Genomic DNA, 17695 nt, shown 5'->3' with positions numbered 1-17695 from the left:
CGCTCTCATCTCCAGTTTAGTGTAAATACTAACAAAATGCTGTATTATTATTATCCGGGTCTTGTAGCCTGATCATTGTTTCAACTAGCTTCTATATCATAAGAGAACCAAGAAAATAATGTTATTTATTTATATTAATGATCTTAATTAAAACCTTTAAAAGATGTTTTCCATTATTTCAAACAAGCTTTAAGGAAATGTACAAATTCTATGAAAAAACAGACCCATTTCTTGCTCAATATAATCATAGTTCATCATTAAATAGCTCTGATAAAATCTACTAAGTGATGACTGTAAATTTACTTATTCTAAAAATAAATGGCTTGGTAAACATGGGTGAGTTAACTAGTGATAAGTAGTAAATCTAATCACAGCCCATCAGTGTAACTGTCATTTTAGAGATGATACTCACTATAGCATCATTTATTTTGTCTGCCCTGAAATGTTTCTCTCAAGCTTTTACTTTTCTATAATACATCTCAATCCTAATTAACAGTGTAATAATCATTCATTTTCCTTTTCTTAATGTTAGTCCCTTGCTATATTCTGTCCTTCTTTGAGGGCAGAACACTGCTCTGTCACATGAACTTTGCCACCGTCACTTCTTCTCTGTCACTCTGACTCTTTCTCTCAAAATACTACCCCCCCCCCCCCCCCCCAAAAAAAAAACAGCTCGAGAGGTGCATGAGAAAAATGTCAGGACACATTCTAATTTCAAAGAGTAGAGCCGCAGAAATGTCATCTGAAAGATTCAGGATTGTGAAATGTAATGAAAACATATTTGTCTGAGAGTGTCACAATCAACACGGCCGCACCCTGAGGACAGCTCGGGCAGAAACTGAAGGCCTTGTCAGCTGCATCGCACTAAAGCATCAGTCATTTTTATTACACGTGGCTTTGACTGATTTCTTAAGGTCATCAAATGTGAAGTGTGCATCTAAAGTTTTACCGGATCTTACCCCGACTGCAACAATCCACTTTGGTGCAATCACTTTCATCTTTTTAAATAAATTGATTAAACTCTCTGATCACAAGAGGGATGTGTCTTTCTTTCTTTTTACAGTTTCTCCTCGACAGTGTCAGATGATTTCATGCATCTCCCCCTGACCTCCTTACAGAACAAAAGAAGGGCAGTCCCTGTTTGAAGAAAGTCAGTGCGTCCGGGGGTGGATGGTTTAATCTGCAGTGGACATACAGCGGGAGACAGCCGAGTGTTGGCATATCATTACAGAATCATAGGGGAGGGGGACACTGTTGCCAAGTTTATGCTCTCTGACAATGGCACGCTATGCATCAGCAGTCAGATCCATATCAAAGCGACCCACGTCTTCCAGAGGAGAAAAAAACAAGTGCCATTCCACTTGACTGGAACAAAAAGTGGCAACGGTGGAACACGAGCCGGAGAAACAGGAAAGGCAGGGAATGGACGTGGAATTTGGCTTCTCTTGAAATACAGTGGGTGTTAGGTTAAAAAAGGCTCAAAGGCAAAGTGCCAGACTTTGATAGATGCACTTCAGGCTCTAACATCAGCTGCAGAAGTGAGTCATTTATCCAAACCAGACATACCTGGATGTCCACCAGGCTAGAGATGGGACAAGGGCACCTTTAGAAAAACGCTGGGGTGGGCGTTGTGCCTCAAACTGACTCACCACCGAATCAGCATTTATTGTCCTGTGACATTCACGTGTGCATTTTTAATTGATTGGACTTTTTTCAATATTATGTCCTAAATCCTTTACTATACTTTTGGTTTATATTCATTTAAGAACGGCACGTCTGGTGTTTCATGTGCCACTGAATGCAAAGAGCCAGCAGGTTTTTATTCATTTTAATAATGCCACTGACTTTAACACACACACGCACGCACGCACACACGCATGCACGCACACGCACACGCACACATGTTTGCTGTGTGTTAAGGAGGGATGAAAAGCTGCCGTGCCTTGGCTGTCCTGCGTATGACAAATGCATACTTTATAACTGCTGTGCTTGCTTGTGGTTTGCGGCCAGGATAAAACTACATCACCCACCTTGTTGCACAAAAGCACCGTAGACGATCCAGATGGCACTCTGAAGTGAAGTGGAGACAGAAGGCGGCGGATGTCCTCCTGCACTGTTCTGGCAGCGCACCGCCTGGATGCGCCTGAGCAGGAAGATCATGATGCCCACTACAGGGATGGCTGCGGCGATGCACGCCCACACTGCCAGATCAAACGGTGCCAGCAGAGAAAAAATGTTGATCTTCTCCTCTGACTTGCGCATCAGGATTCCAACTGAATAGTCCAGGTAGCGCTTGCTGAAATCCACCACGCTCTCGCGCTCGGGGGTGATGGTGATGGCTGATATCGCCAAGTCAGCTCGCTGTGGACGGAGAGTCACGATTTAGTCATTTCACTTTGAGGACTCTGAGTTTTCAAATGAACCAACAAACTTAATTCTAAAAGAAACTGAACTTTATTATATCGTTTTCTTTAGAGACATGATCAGGCCAGTTTTTCTGACATATCTCTGAAGGTAGTGGCTAAATTGGAAGGAAACATAATGTGCACATTTTAAATCCGCTTCAATTTCAGTAAACCTTCCATCATACAGTACATTTACTTTCCCTGAGCTCCTTCCCCAGACAAACTGTTTGTCTGTGCACCTTCATTTTCTTGCAGCTTCATTAACTCCACAGTAAGAAAACATCATTAGGATTTTGTGGAGGTTTGAAATGTGGAACAATCTCCTGCTTATCCTGGAATCAAGTCTGCATTATATACACTCAGTAGGATTTGGACATTAAAATCTTCAATCTTCATCAAAATGTGTTTCATCAAGTTATAAATCTTCTCCCCTGAAACAATAGTGACAGAAATCACATTGAGACTGACGTGTTCAAAACTACATTGTTCTATCACACAGCTCCATATGATAAACAGTCGTATACATATGTACCTTAAGAGTCTTAGACAAGAATTACTGTCTTGTGGTATTTTGCCAAACAGTTAAGTTGCCAGAAATATGTTCACAAAGCCATGTTCCTGATTTACGGAGTTATATAATGACCAGAAATGATAAAATTGGTCTTTGACCTTTTGGAATATGAAATGTCATCACTTCAGTGAATCTAATTACATATTGGTGTGAAAATGAGGAATAATTAGCTTTATCTCTCAAGCTTTGACACATTTTGTGTTTTATAACCTCAGCCTTTGACCTTCGACCAAGAAAATCTGTTCTTATTTGAGTCAAAGTGACATTTTTTGGCAAATATGAGGAATTCCCTAAAGGTCCTTTGAAAAGTGTTTCTGGAGGTCACAGTGACCTTGACCCTTTGACACCAAACGGTTGACGGTAAACGGTTATTCTTTGTGTCCAAGCAAAATATGTGTTCCTTAAATATTGCATTCATGAAAATCCGGTGGACGGATGAACAGACAGTCTGAAACTATGCTGCCTCAGGCCACGGCTGCAGCCGGCTCATAGGCTTAAAAATCTGAAATTCTCAACAGAAACATACATTTAAAGGCCTTTAAGAGATAAATACTGTAGATTCCACATTTAAAATGTAAATATGTACAAAAAAACCTCATTTATTTAGCCACTATGTAATTGAAATCATGAAATCCTCTTTCTCCAACAAAACCACTGAACATCCCATTATCATTATGATCCATAATACCCTTTGTCATGTTCTGAAACTTTGTCAGATTCCATCCAAAAAGCAGAAATCAGACCCACTTCAAATAATCTGCGATATCCCCGACCGGAGGAAATGGATTTGCAGATAAGAGCAGTTGGCCGTGCAGTGTCTTTCTGATCATTTCCACTTTGCTGACCCCTATAATTGGGCCCCCATTTCAAAACAAGACAACGTGGCTTGACTCCCAGAAAAATGATTTAGACCAAAATCTGGACACTGACTGAGATAAAGAGACAACACGCTAACCTTGCCAATGAGTTCTCCCATCATGCCATTCCAAGATCCATTGGGCAGCGCTGAGCCGTACTTCCCGTCTCCGACCTGGTAGATGTCGTATTTGAAACCCAGGATCTTTGCAAGGGCGTCCAGGACGTCGATGGAGAAACCTTTGTATCTCTTGGGTTGGCCCAGAATGTTTTCTGCCACCATCACAAAAGGTTCTTCCTGTTTGAAAGAACATTGTACAATTGGTTAAAGGACCAGCCTGTAGGATTTATGTGGATCTATGGGCAGAGATGGAATATTCATAATTATTGTTTTCATTAGTTTGTGATCAGCTAAAAGTAAGAATAGCCGTGTTCTCGCCAGATGCTTGTATCTAAATCAGAACATCTCACCACCATGTTTATAAAATAGCCCTGAATAGACACTGGGTGGAAAAAGGGCCCTTTGACATTTCTCTTGTCACCTGAAGGCCATCTTAGGTTCTCATACATGCTCGGAAAAGGAAGGGGTGAGGGAGGAGTCTTCAGTGAACTCTAGGTGTCACTAGATCCTACACGCCGGCCCTTAAGGAGTTTCAGGGAAATACATTACGGTCATGATGATAATGCTGAGAGATGTGAAAGTGCATGAATTTTGTCTCTGAGGCCAAGAGCTGTCACCACACTTAGGAAAAAGGGTAGAGTTCTATGTGTGTATTTAATCACAGGGACGTCGTCTATCAGGATGCGCCGTAATCTCCTCTGGGTCTGACTGGGGTGAGGACACGTTCAGTCATCTTAAGAACTTTGGGGTGACACCTTTATGAAGAGCTTCAAAGGTGATCCGAGTTAAACTCCGTCTTAATAAAAATAGTTTCCTCAGCAGCTGTTGACCCGTAACACACGGTGCCATGGAAACTGTTACGGTTCATCGAGGTGAAAATTGCCATTTTGAATTTATTGCACCCAACCGTGGTTCTTCTTTACGGGGTTGAAAGTGTCAGGGCAGGATTGAACGGGTGGAGGAGAGGAGGAGAGGAGTGAAGAGGAGAGGGGGGTAAGTGTTAAGGTGGGAAGGGGCAAATGACTTGATTAAGTGACACTGCCAGGAGAGAGCCGAGCAGAACTTATGTGAATAAATATGATGCAGGTAAATCATGCGTGAAGAAGAGGGAAAACAGGAGAGTGGGAGGCGAAGAGTGAGACGGAGAGGGGGAGGAGGGAATTGGGAGTTGGTGAAGTTAGTTGAAGAAGAGATGCTGCAATGTGGGATTGATTTTTTCTTTCTCAGCTTTCCTCTGCTCCAGATTCACAGAACAAGCTGGAGATGAGGACCTAATATTCCCTTTTTTCCAAGAGAGAAAATGTCAGGGAGTAAAAATCAAACAGTGAAAAGTCGATTATAAGACGTCCAGTTCACATCCAACATCCAGCGTTGTTATTGTTGGCTCAGCATCCATGTGTGGAAACCCCGAACGCAGCACAACCCGGGATTGGACCTTCACTGGGGCTTTTCTATCGTTCTATCTACTAATTCCAGAAATCTCTGTTTGCTAAATCTATCATTTTCATCTAATCGGCTTCACACAGCAAGTGCAGTGTGGAATTCGGTGTGATTGGGACACGTGATACTGGGATTCATCATCTCTGCATGAGAACGGACTCTAATCCTCCAGTTCAGGATTCTGCGTCCTCAGTGAAGCTTCACCAAACTTTGAATAGACAGGTGAACGGCTCTTTGTGCAGCAGCAGTGTTCTGTGGTCCGAGTCCTGCAGCCGGTCTTCACTTGCTCTATTGCTGCAGGTCATTTTTTACAGTTTGAGAAAAAGAAAACAGCAACGAGCATCAGCACAAGCCAAACAAACAACCCGTTCCAAACAGGCAGGTTTACAACAGGCACTGCACAAGTTACTGTGTTTCTGTGTTTCTGTGTTAATCGTGTTTTATTTTTTATTCATTCCCATGTTTTGTAAGAATATTTTTTACAAGCCTTTCCTTTTGGCCTGTGTCTTCTTCACATGTTAATAAGCTCTAACAGTTGTTTACATTGAATCCAAATTCATTGTTTCTTTGTGAATTATCTGCAGAAATCGTTGTGTCCTCACACAGCAGCTTCACACTGATAAAAACAAGGCAAGTTAGTATTTATAAAAAATGAAGTTATTGGTGTGTAGAAGCGCTTTTATTTGTTAAAAAGAATTTACATGATTATTTGTCGTATTTATTGAGAAACCAATGCTTGTTGATGTGTTTGCCTGCACACTGAGGTGTTGGTTTTCTGACTCAGATGTTTTCCTACGCAGGTCAGGTTCTAATAGATTCAGTTTACTCCCACAACTTACCAGTAACGTTACGATCTTGAGCGTCACTCCCTGCATCCCGCTCTCGATCCGATTCTCCTTCAGGCTACCGTTCAGGCCACGAGTGGAGTCCCAAGACGCCAGCTAATGGGGAGAAAGAGAAATTGGACAGATGAGATTAAAGAGGCTTTGGGAGGGGGGGGGGTACTGTGCAGGTCTTTGAGAGAAGATGGTGCCTCATTAAAATGTCTATCACCGCAATAATGAAAAAGTAGAAACTGTGCAGCAAGTAAATATATGGCGAGTGAGCTACAAGTGAGGTAATCATCCTATATTTGCGATTTTGTGATAAACTGGTCAACATCTGAGCGGGTTTCCAAGGCAACAACCGTCGGCCATCACTGCGGTACTTGAACCTTCCGTTCATCACTGATTGTTGAGATGCACTGAAAAACTTTGTCAACAATTTACATTATACATTCAATCAAACAGACGGAGGAGGGGAGGAGGATGATGAAGATGGTAAATGGTTTTTTTTGTAGCTTTTTTCTAGTCCACTCAAAGTACTTTTCAGCGCATTCACCCGTTCACACAAACACCCACACACTGAATCTATGTGCAGCATCTTAAATTACTCATAACACCAGTAATTTGCAGATCAGCATCTTGCTCAAGGACACTTCAACACGCTGAATAAGGGAGACTGCGATCAAACTGCGGACCTTCTTCTCCTGAACCAAAACCGCCCCTCTAATGATGATGATGATGATGTGATGATGACATGAAGGAGTGTTTAACTTTAAAGAAGAATAAGAGAATAAAACCTCGGCTCACATGTAGAATTGCGAACATGTTAGACATTGAAGTTCGTTCATTGAATTTTAAACATTCCTCATCTTTCAAACCCTCCTTCCACACCGTCAGCGTTCTGAGCCGTGTCTCAGGTTGCGGAGCTGATGTTTGTTAAATTCTTAATCAGCGCTGCGGGTCGGACAAGGATTCTCAAGGATCTGACACATCATTTTGAGTGGTCTTTCAGATTTGAGCTGACAGGACAAGAATGGTGGCCCGAGGCCAGACGACAGGCCTCTCTGGCGTTACCCGGATACCTTTTCCCACAGAGGCACACGTCCTCTGCAACAAGAGAGACCCCATTAAAATCGCATGGCTTTCAAAACGTAACCATCTTTTTACTTTTGTTAAATATCTCAGGTTTAAATGTCTCCATTCTTTTATGCATATTTTCTTTGTTCTAGCTTTTAACTTTGGATGTTTGAGGCCTTTTGATTAACACGATGCATCGGAATGATTTTGTAACTTGCTACCTGACAGCTCACTAAATATAACAAAAATAAATGCTTTTTAAAAACTTTTTTTTTATCAATGTGTTACTGCTGCCACACAACACAAGTTCCCTCTGCTGCATGCGAAGCTGCGTAACGTGTCTCATTTACATGCTGCTGAATCTGAACCGGCAGCTTATATGACTCACTTTCATCAGTGATGGGGAGGTTTCATACAAAATGCTGAAAGCCTGTTGGCCCCCGAGAAGATGGTTCTGGACGTACCATTCAATATTAAGCAGAATTAGGTAGAGATCAAAACGGTGAACAGGACTAGGAGATATTTTTAGGCTTCAAGATTTCATCTCAAGTCCTGCTCTTAACTTTGAACCCAAACTTCATGAAATATTCAGGTGTCTTGGCTCTTTAACGTGATTGGACACAGACTGCAGAGTTTTGGGGGCCTGGAAATATCAGAAAAGAAAAACTGAACGTATTGTCCCCCATTTCGTTTTTTAAACTTGATGAGAAACACGAAATGAACAACAGAGCAATATGTGGAAAGGGAAAACTTGAAATTACAAACAACTATACAATCAGGAGAAAAACAATTACCGCAGCAACAAAGGCTTTCGACTGTGAATAAAATAGAAGCTTGCGCGGAAAATGAAAGCGGCTCGGCATCAACTTCAGAGGAATGTTTCAGTATCGGCAGAGATCTTTTGTTCCTCACAAACCAACTGGTGAGCCTGCGATTCGCTACGTACTTAAGTCTGAAGAGCTCTTCACTGCAGACTGATAGTGAATCGTGTTTATAACCTGCCAGCTTGTGTGGGCGTGCATAAACATTTTCTCGATATGCAGGATGTTACTCATGAAATCTACCTCCTAAGGGCCTTTATCTAAGCTCTGTGTGCGTGTCAGCGATATGGAGATCAGCCCTGGCTGTTGATTGTAAATATAATATAGAGTTATGGAGCTTGTGCTAACCCGCCTTTGTGTATTGAAGAGCTGAACTCTGTCCGCTGTGCAGTTTGCTTGTAATATGAAATGGTCATATGTGGGTAATGAGTTCAAACCTCAGCACTGCACAATCTAATTGTAAGAGCTTGTCGACTTCATCTGTGTATCCAGATGCATGCAGCTGTGTCCAGTCTGTGTGTGTGTGTGTGTGTGTGTGTGTGTGTGTGTGTGTGTGTGTGTGTGTGTGTGTGTGTGTGTGTGTGTGTGTGTGTGTCTGTGTGCGTGTGTTTGTGTGTGTGTGTGTGTGTGTGTGTGTGTGTGTGTGTGTCTGTGGAGGGGGGGGGGGGGTAAAATGTCAGCGTGCGTTGCCGGCTTCACAGCTATTTTCTCCATGAGCAGTTTTGTCCTCGGTGAAAAAACACAGAGCAATCTCTGCTCTGTAAACTGAAGAACACTAAAGAGGAACACTTCTACTTCACAGAGCTTTGCACATCAACACGCCACCGGGAAGGTCACAAACAAAAAAGCCACGGCACCTGCATGTGAACGAGCGACACTCAACTGGACACACTCTGCTCTTTGAATACCAGCTTTGATTTACGGATGAAGTATTTCTTTCACTTTAACGGTGAACAAATCGTACAGATAAAAAAATATATATATAAGAGATCTGAGATCTTCAAGGACACGACAGCGACACATGCATCTACTTTGAAAGGAGGCCTTATGTGAAAAAAACATACTTAACGTGAAATGAAAGAAAACCGATTTTGCATCTTGACGCCAAATCTCATCAAAGATTTTTGTGTCATCACATCGATGATGAGGAGGTGGAGACAGAGAGCTACTGTACTGTACGTCAGATTCAGTTGTTTCCTTCTATATCTCCTCTTCTGGCCTGATGGGATTTTGCAATGTCCCGTTTAAAAACTCACAAAAATAACAGTGCCGCAATTTAGCTAATGGTTATGATGCATAATGCCCCAAAATAATCATCTATAATGGGGCTGGGTAAATGCCAATTACCGTTTGAAAATGACAAAGGGACAGCAGTCAAATAGCCCTGGATTCATGGAGCCCACAACTGCTTCAATTGCAGTATCTCCTGGAAATGACCCACTTCCTTTTCACGGAACTTAAACTGCATCATTACAGATGCATACAGTAAGTGTAGTTAGAGGTGGTTGCAGCGATTCTGCGTTTCCTTTTTCCTAGTTCAGTCCATCAGGTGCTTACATATTGACAAGACCATCATGCTACCAAGCCTCTTATTGACCCACCGGGCTTTGTCTGCCACACCAACTCGATAGTCAAGACGCTCGTGTGTGTGTGTGTGTGTGTGTGTGTGTGCTGAATATATTGTTTGTCGCATTGTCACTTCCTGCCTTATTTACTGCTCATGTCTCGAATCAGTTTTCTCTGCATGTGTCAGGGTTTCGACTGTTATTCTATTTATTTTTTTGCTACTTTATTTGACAGTGACAGTAGAAAGAGACAGGGTAGGTAGGGGGAAGAGAGGGGGGGGGGGGGGGTGACATCCAGGCTGGAGTTGAACCCAGGCAGCTGATGGGGTAAGGACTCTGTGTACACTCTGTGCACAATCCACTCTTCCACGTGAGCTACAGGGAGAACCCAGAACTCCACTGCTATACGAACTAAATGTTCTGTACACAGGAATATGCATGTATAGGTGTACACCTACGCAATATGATAATTTCTGCGTAACTGCATACAGTACATATGTTCCCGACTGGATCAGTGCCAGTGGTTTAATCGCTAATCACCAGGAACATGGTGAAAATCCAGCCGGTCATTTCAATTAGTCAAAAAAAAAAGATCTGTCCTGGTTTAAATATGATGCTCTAACGTGTACGAAGCTACATGAGGCAGGACTGACTTTGTATCTCTGTGCTAGACAGAGTAAAAAAATAAAAGTCTTGAAGAAGTGAGTTAAAGGGGAAAGGAAATACGCATAAAGGCTGAGAAGCATGAGAGAAGGAAACGCGATTAAGTGTTCCTCTATTGAGCTGAAATCCCTCAGAAAATTAAATCAAAAAAATTGTAGTGGGAAAATGAAAGCTTTGGGTGATCACACATTTCCCTGTGTTACCTTGAAGAATATCTGTGTCAGTGGTTGGATCAGGGCAGTGTACGGAGTTATCCTCGGCTCTGTTTCAGAGTAAACTGTTGTGTTGCTTGGAAAAAGAGAGGAAGAAAGACCGAGGGCTGCTTCCTCGCTGCATACAGATTAGCCTTGTGATATCGTGGCCCAGTCTGGAAATGAACGTGTAAGAGTGAGCGGGGCTCAAACTTGCCAGTTCTCATTAAAAAAATAATTGACTCTGTTTTTCAACTCATCGTATATGAACTAATAATATTTAATATTCTTTTTCTTCATCTTGTGAAGTGAGCAAAACAAAGGTCTGCAGGTGACGCTGTGAATTTAAATGAACTCTGTGGCTATAAGCTCGGTAACAATTCTTCTCTATTGTTTTAATAAGCACTTGAGGGATTCGGAGAAACATCATGCACATTTCATCCAGTTATGCAAAAGTCTCGGGAGGATTCAGGGTGAGGGTGGAACCACTGTGAGTGAACCCTGCCAGTTTGAGACAGAATTATGTAAATGGTAATGGCTGCATTTACAGCTTCTGTATATTGCAGTGTTACCATGTTGCAGAGTTATAACCTTACTGTGATACTTGACATGTCTGATGCTGTGTCCTCCGCTGTTATAATAGACATGTTAGAGGAGCTGTAGGTTTATTTTAATGGTGTTGATCGTTGGCTGAGGGACTTCAGTATCAACAGGTGTCTGGCACTGATCCCCGTGGCTTGTTAATAAAATATAAATGTCTCTCTTATCACTTAAGAGATGGGTAATTATCTAATGAGAAGACAGCAGCAACCGCAAGTAGAGACCCATCGTCGTGAGGGAACCTTTCTGCAGCACGGTGCTGCCACGAGTGCAAGCGTGACCTTCCCTCCGCCCTCGCTACCGCTCAACACTGACACTTTAGAGGTGGGAGACAGATGCTGACCTCTACATCCACAATCCTCGGCCCGTAGAGAAGCCCAGATCCCATTTTTACGACTTATATTTTATATTTATTGCACGTAGATAATAAACACTTGATCACAAAAACAAAACCATTTGAGATATTCAAGCGTTATAGTGCTTTCTATCCAGACAATCCTGTATGTGTTTACAGGCCATTCTTGCATGGTCCAACAGAAATAAGTAGAAGTAGACAATCTTGAATCTATGGATACATTTCTATGAAAAATGCTCCCTCATGTGGATGGATTTCTGCTTGTAAATACTTATAGTTGCACTCGTATCACATGTATGAGAAAAGATGCATTGTTTTTCAGCGGTTTCTCGCTCATATTGCTGTTTCTTATGTCTACACAGGTAGGGGAGGTTTCAAAACGTCGCAGGTGCCAGAAAGCGAGTTTCTAGAAGCTTGACATCCCCGAACCTGGTAAATTAATCACTGGACCAACACCAACCCCCTGCAGATCTATTGTTGGCAAGGGAGAAAAGTCCTTCAGAGACTATTTTGTGCAATATCCCCTTGATAAGAAAGTGAGAAATCGGGTTACGTAATAGGATGAATATATCAGCCATCCACGACTGCATGTTTTGAGGGAAAACAACATGCAATTTTACACATGGAGCTCATGAGACCAAGCCACTGATGAATACATCTATCAGAGGAGTGATGAAGGCACACTTGGCTCTGTTCGGGCAGCGGGAGACGATATGTGAGCTGGCTCCGGGCGGAACGTGGCTTCCAGATTTGGTTTTGGAGGGTATTGACTTGGACTAATGAGGGATGAGAATTGGCTCCAGTCAGAAGCACTTTAAAACATCGTGGGGCATGAAAGCTGAATGAGTCACCAGAAAGTTTTAATAAATAAATGAATCCTTTCACTTTTAAATCTGAGGCAGTTTCACTTTCTCGTTATCTTGGGCTAATGGCAATGTCGCATGTCTCGGGCAACAATCCAATATATTATTTTCAGCACAGACAAGGTTATTTAGAAATAACACAAGACATATGAATGGTGCCGTATATGTTACGTATATTTTACTTGAATGAAAAATGTATTTTGATGGACCAACAAATGGAATGAGGGGAAATTAGAGCTGTTTTTTTTTTTGGGTGTAGAATAGTAGAAATATGATTTTGAATAATACTCTAACATTGCCATCTTACTTTTGACATGTGCATAGAGATAACTACTGCACGACGCATCCCAGATAGGCTAGGAGGAACAATTACATTCAAATGAATTGACTTTCCTCCATAAAGAGCTTTGCGTTGCGAAGCTGGAAGTCATTAGCAATATCTGCTTAGAGACAAACTGACACATCAATAAGAGCAAACTGGGAAACCAAAACAACAACAGCAGCATCGATCACTCTGCAGCATCGCCGGATGGTGGAGAAAACTCACAGTAGCCATCCAGGAAATAGTATTTCAGTCTTCATTACAGTTTCTAACCAGAAAGACGCCTCATCTAAGAGCCATCAGGCTGGGGAGAAAATGGACTGAATGCAGATAAACGATGATGGAGAGGGAGGAAACCGGGGCTGAAAAATGAGGGGAAAGGGTTGGGGATGAGAAGAAGATAGTGGAGAGAAGAGGATGGGTGATGGGATGAGAAGGGGGGGTAAAGAGAGAGGAGAAAGAGACAAAATGAGGATGGCTCCAAGGGGGTGGATGTGGGTCAGGGGGTGGAGCAGGACATGCAATCACAGTTAGACTCCACTCGGAAAAACACGACATGACATTACAGTACATTGCAGAGGAAACCATGTAATGGCGTGTCGTTTCTCAGTGGTACACACAAGCACACGGGGTAAGGAACATGCTGAATTCACTCTATTACGGAGAAACAGAGGAGCGATGCATGAATCTGTGTGTTTTCTCCCAGTAAACGTTCCTGCCAAATAGTGAGCAGAAAACCCAGATAGACATGCCAGGTAATGAACAACAGCACTGAATGCATTTGGCATCCCATTATCTGGCCTGGCTGTCCCCTTTTCCCTCCAATGATTTTGAGATACAAATGCCCACATGTTAGTTTGCTCCCTGGCTTCTGTTGGCTGCTCGTCTGGCTGCACGCTCGTAGCATCACCGCTCCAGAACAGTGTGTGCAACGCATGTTCGTGTGTGAACGCACTCTGGAGCTCCGCTGTGCTGTGAATGAATGTGCGACTCCGCTGGTGGACGTGTATGAGCAGGTTGAACGAGAAGCGAAGTCAGTGAATGCTTTGATTATTGTGAAAATGTTGTACCATCCTGCAAATACAGGGCTCCTGACCACAATCATCCCAACACCAAATGAGAGAATAGTGTTTGGAATTACGGTGTTTATCCTATAGACTGTTTATAAAGATGAACCCCAATATCTCCACTTCTAACCACTGTCCAGAAATGAAGCCAAAAATTAGCCTGGTTATGAGCGCGGCCATCTTGCTCATTTGGAAAAGAGAAAGAAGTCTGTGGAACTCAAAGAAACTGAAACAAACATGACAAATCCTTTCATTCCGCAAACCAATGATTCCCACTAACACGGAGGAGGCAAGGTTTTTGACCTATACTGCAGCCAGCCACCAGGGGGCAATCAGACACTTTGGCTTCAGTTTTTGGGGAGCAAACATGTCAAACATTTGTGTTTGTTCTTCCAGTAGAGTTTGTGTGACTCGATGCCAAACAGCACTGACGCTGTTCTGGCAAAATGTGACGGTCCAACACCTTTCTCGTCACTTGTCTGTCAATGTTCAGTGTTTGTGTATGTATGTGTGTGTGTGTGTAAACACATGGCACTGTGCGTCGTGTGTGTCTCTTCCTCGCTAATGCTAATGGCCACATTATGATGAATTGGCTTCATGATTTCAGTTAGGCTGAGTGGTGATTAAATCTTCATTACCGCTCCTGGTCAGTCCTGCTCTACATAGATTGCCAAGAAACTCCATTTCTCTTCATTCTGCAAGAAGTCCCTGACTGAATCAGGACATCCACAGCGACAAACAAATTACAGCTCAGAGAGGAGAGCACAAATAACACTCTCAATCTCTCACTTCAGCTCTGCAGCGTTTAAAGACCGGACAGGTTTCCCACCGAGGAGATGACACTCAGCGAACACAGCCTGCTCCTCATGAGGAAAACGTGGAGATAACTGTTCACATCACGCAACAGCGAATACAAAAGCAAACCCTAGTATACAAACTCATCATATTTCTGTGTACAGCGAATAGCAAGAAGCATCTGATGTATTTTACCTCAGTGCCGCATGACACCAAGATGGGTGATGTGGTGAAATGGTGGATTAAAGCAGAGAGACGTGGTTAATTCAGGAGCTCCAGTAGAGGGCACCCTCATACCTGACACCTCACTGACACGTGTAAACCCTGTGACCACAGTTCTCAGGGACACAGCAGATTCTCTGTTCCACCTCCAAGTTAATCACATTCGCTGGACACAGAAAAAAAGCAGGAGCATGGATCTATTCAAAAATAGCACAAACAAAGCAAAAAACAGACAGTTTGAAGCCTCCTGTGCAGTTTTTGTTCCTATCAGACAATCCACTAGACCCGCAGGACTTCTGAGTTAAAGGTGCTGCTCAATTCTGATCCCAGCAGACAGGCAGGTCTTTGCTCTTCCCTGTCGGTAAATGAGCCAGAGAAGGTATGTACTGTATCTACCTGACAACAGTTGTGGGAAATTAAGTATCAGGGAGAAGCAAAAACCTGCAGGACATCAGTCCTCATCACTGAAATTGAGAATTTAAACCAAAGAGGTTTGCAGGGGGGCCTTGAGATAATGAGCAACTGTTTGGTTTCACTTTGGTATCACTGCTTACACAGTGCGTGGTCACATCCAGACAATGTCCTAGAAAAAGCTATTTCCATCAGCGACTTCACAGAACCTGCTGTTCCCTCGACACCCACCGATTGGACAGTTTCGTAAGTCTATGCAAAATCGCATCTCCCAACAAAAAGCCTCTAAAATGGACTTCTGTACCGATGCTTTAATCGAGTGTGGTCTCATGCATACAATCTATAACTGGGACGCACCACAGTTACTTTGTGAAATGAGAAATTTGGGGCGCCCTGCCGTGGAATACATCTCACTAACACATAGCAGCTATGTGGCTATATCTGACGAACTGATAGGAGAAAAGAGATAAGCCATTAATAATCTGCAGGCGGGAAAAGAACAAAATATTGACACATAATCATTATTGCTGTATTATGTTTATTTCCCACATTGTGAAATTTGTGTTCCTAAAGAAACAAGCAGGAAAGAAATGGGTATAAAACATTCTGGACTCACCCGTTTCACATCTTTACCATACGTCTCGCTGTAGCTGGTTCCAAGAATCTCAAACTGAACATGAGAGTTGGAGCCTTCGGTGCGGAAGTCCATCACTCCCGTCAGTCCACTGATGCGTCCCTGTAGCAACAAGAAGCAAACGAGGAAATTGACTTCCTGTTTTTATTTTACTTTCTGATCAGGCATTCGGCATTCATTTTAAACAATATATTTTTTATGAACATTTATATAACAATAAAAAAAAGTGTTGAACTAACTTTCTTCAAATGAGTATTGATAGATTCGTACGGAAGAAATCTGAACTATTAAACTTGACTGGGACTCGAATCTGAAGAAGTTTCCTCTAACAATCATGTCATGTGATTTATACAATTCCTTAGTTTAATATATCATTAAAAAACAGATTTATGTGTCATTCAACCACACCTATAGGTATAAAGTACAAAGAGAAGTTTAAAAAAAAAAAAAGGTAAAGTCACATTTAATGAAGAATTCTGGTGGATTTTGAGAGAATAAAAGACTTTAACAGGAATCAGATCAATTTAAGTACTTTTTACAGTTTGGTTTAAATGGCACCAACACAAACATATATAACTAAGGAGAGCCACTGCTCTGTTGTTTCCTCCTGCACGGTTTGGTCAACATACTGTTTATGTCACAGATGAGATTAAACCAGCGTGAGTCCTCTGCAGCAAGAAAAATTCCATTATCAGATTGAAATGGATGGAATCAAACCACTTTCCAGTATTCGCAGCCTTATTTCAATGGGAGAACGAAGATGGGTTACACAAGCACAAAGAGATCAAAAGCCCAAACATCTGACACAAATCCATCCTGAGGCTGAACCTGGAGATCACATTTAATAATCAGCTTCCTTCAGGGTATTTTCAAAATAATTGAATGTGAATCTGATGCATCTTCCGCAGGGATTAGACTTCAAAGGACTTTCCACAGAAGTGTTTTGACTTCATAAATATTCTTTATTTATTTTGTGCATTTATCTAGAGAATTCATTATGATAGAATGTTGCAGAAGCTGCCCCTTATAATTTTCAAAATAAAAGCCAATTCAAAGCAGCTGCTTTGTTAAGCGAGAAGAAAACAGACAATTTCAAAGTAAAATACCTTTTGGATGGTGTCCAACATGGACCACCCGCCGTTCCATGGCTTGGTGGACTTCCTCATGCAGTTGAGACTGGCCATACTGTGCCATTTCCTGTCCTCCAGTTTCCTGTAGAAGGCATTGGCCAGCATCAAAACACTGTCATACAGGTAGAGGTTGGACACCTGTTGGGGAGAAAAAGGATGAACAATTTTAATAAATGCATTCTTCATTGCTGTTGGTGCAACACAGAACACTATAATCACACAGCTCAGTGGGGAAGATATATGAATGAAGGAGTGGCACCAAAGCAGTAGGGAATAAATGTTATTCTCCTCACTTGGAGGAAGAATCAAAAACGGGTGTTGAGTGGTGAGCAGCCTTTTCTTTTGTCTGACACTGACATGGCTGCCTTTTGTTGGCAAGATGAAAACAGCAACCTCTGACTGTCCATGTCTTTAAGTTGCCGTACTGAGCAATCAGGGGAGTGAGCTGATTACATATGAAATTATTTGCATGACTTAAAATCAAGATAGTTTCTGGTTCAATCATCATCCTAATGAGTTTCAGAGTTGCCATCAGCTCAGCTGTCTCCCTCCGACTGCTGTGCACGCTGTCAGAAATCATGTCTCCTGCCTCCCGTCTTGGAGTGACAGTAGATCTGATAGATCCTCTGGGTCAAGTCAAGTAAAATCCTCCCACTGAAGAAGATCCATGGAGGCAACGCGAGCTGCCACTCCAGGCACTCAGTTCATGACACATCTGGGTTTCGGTCCAAGCCTCTCAGTGGTTAGACATCATACAAGTCAA

The 17695-nt window shown here is 42.3% G+C and overlaps 1 protein-coding gene across 8 annotated transcripts in view; it reads right to left on the bottom strand.

Moving 5' to 3' along the window:
- grid1a (glutamate receptor, ionotropic, delta 1a) overlaps positions 1 to 17695 on the bottom strand; it is a 212975-nt gene that overhangs the window by 13588 nt on the left and 181692 nt on the right. For all 8 annotated transcript variants that reach the window (XM_034608468.1, XM_034608470.1, XM_034608474.1 and 5 more), the window contains 5 exons: positions 16909 to 17070; positions 15785 to 15904; positions 6232 to 6333; positions 3932 to 4129; positions 2031 to 2361 (listed from right to left, as the gene is read on the bottom strand). In XM_034608468.1, coding sequence (XP_034464359.1) covers positions 2031 to 2361; positions 3932 to 4129; positions 6232 to 6333; positions 15785 to 15904; positions 16909 to 17070 — 913 coding nt within the window. The remainder of the gene's footprint in view (positions 1 to 2030; positions 2362 to 3931; positions 4130 to 6231; positions 6334 to 15784; positions 15905 to 16908; positions 17071 to 17695) is intronic.

Source organism: Hippoglossus hippoglossus, chromosome 15 (assembly GCF_009819705.1).
Source record: "Hippoglossus hippoglossus isolate fHipHip1 chromosome 15, fHipHip1.pri, whole genome shotgun sequence".
Taxonomy (NCBI): Eukaryota; Metazoa; Chordata; class Actinopteri; order Pleuronectiformes; family Pleuronectidae; genus Hippoglossus; species Hippoglossus hippoglossus.
This window is presented reverse-complemented; position numbering and strand designations above follow the sequence as displayed.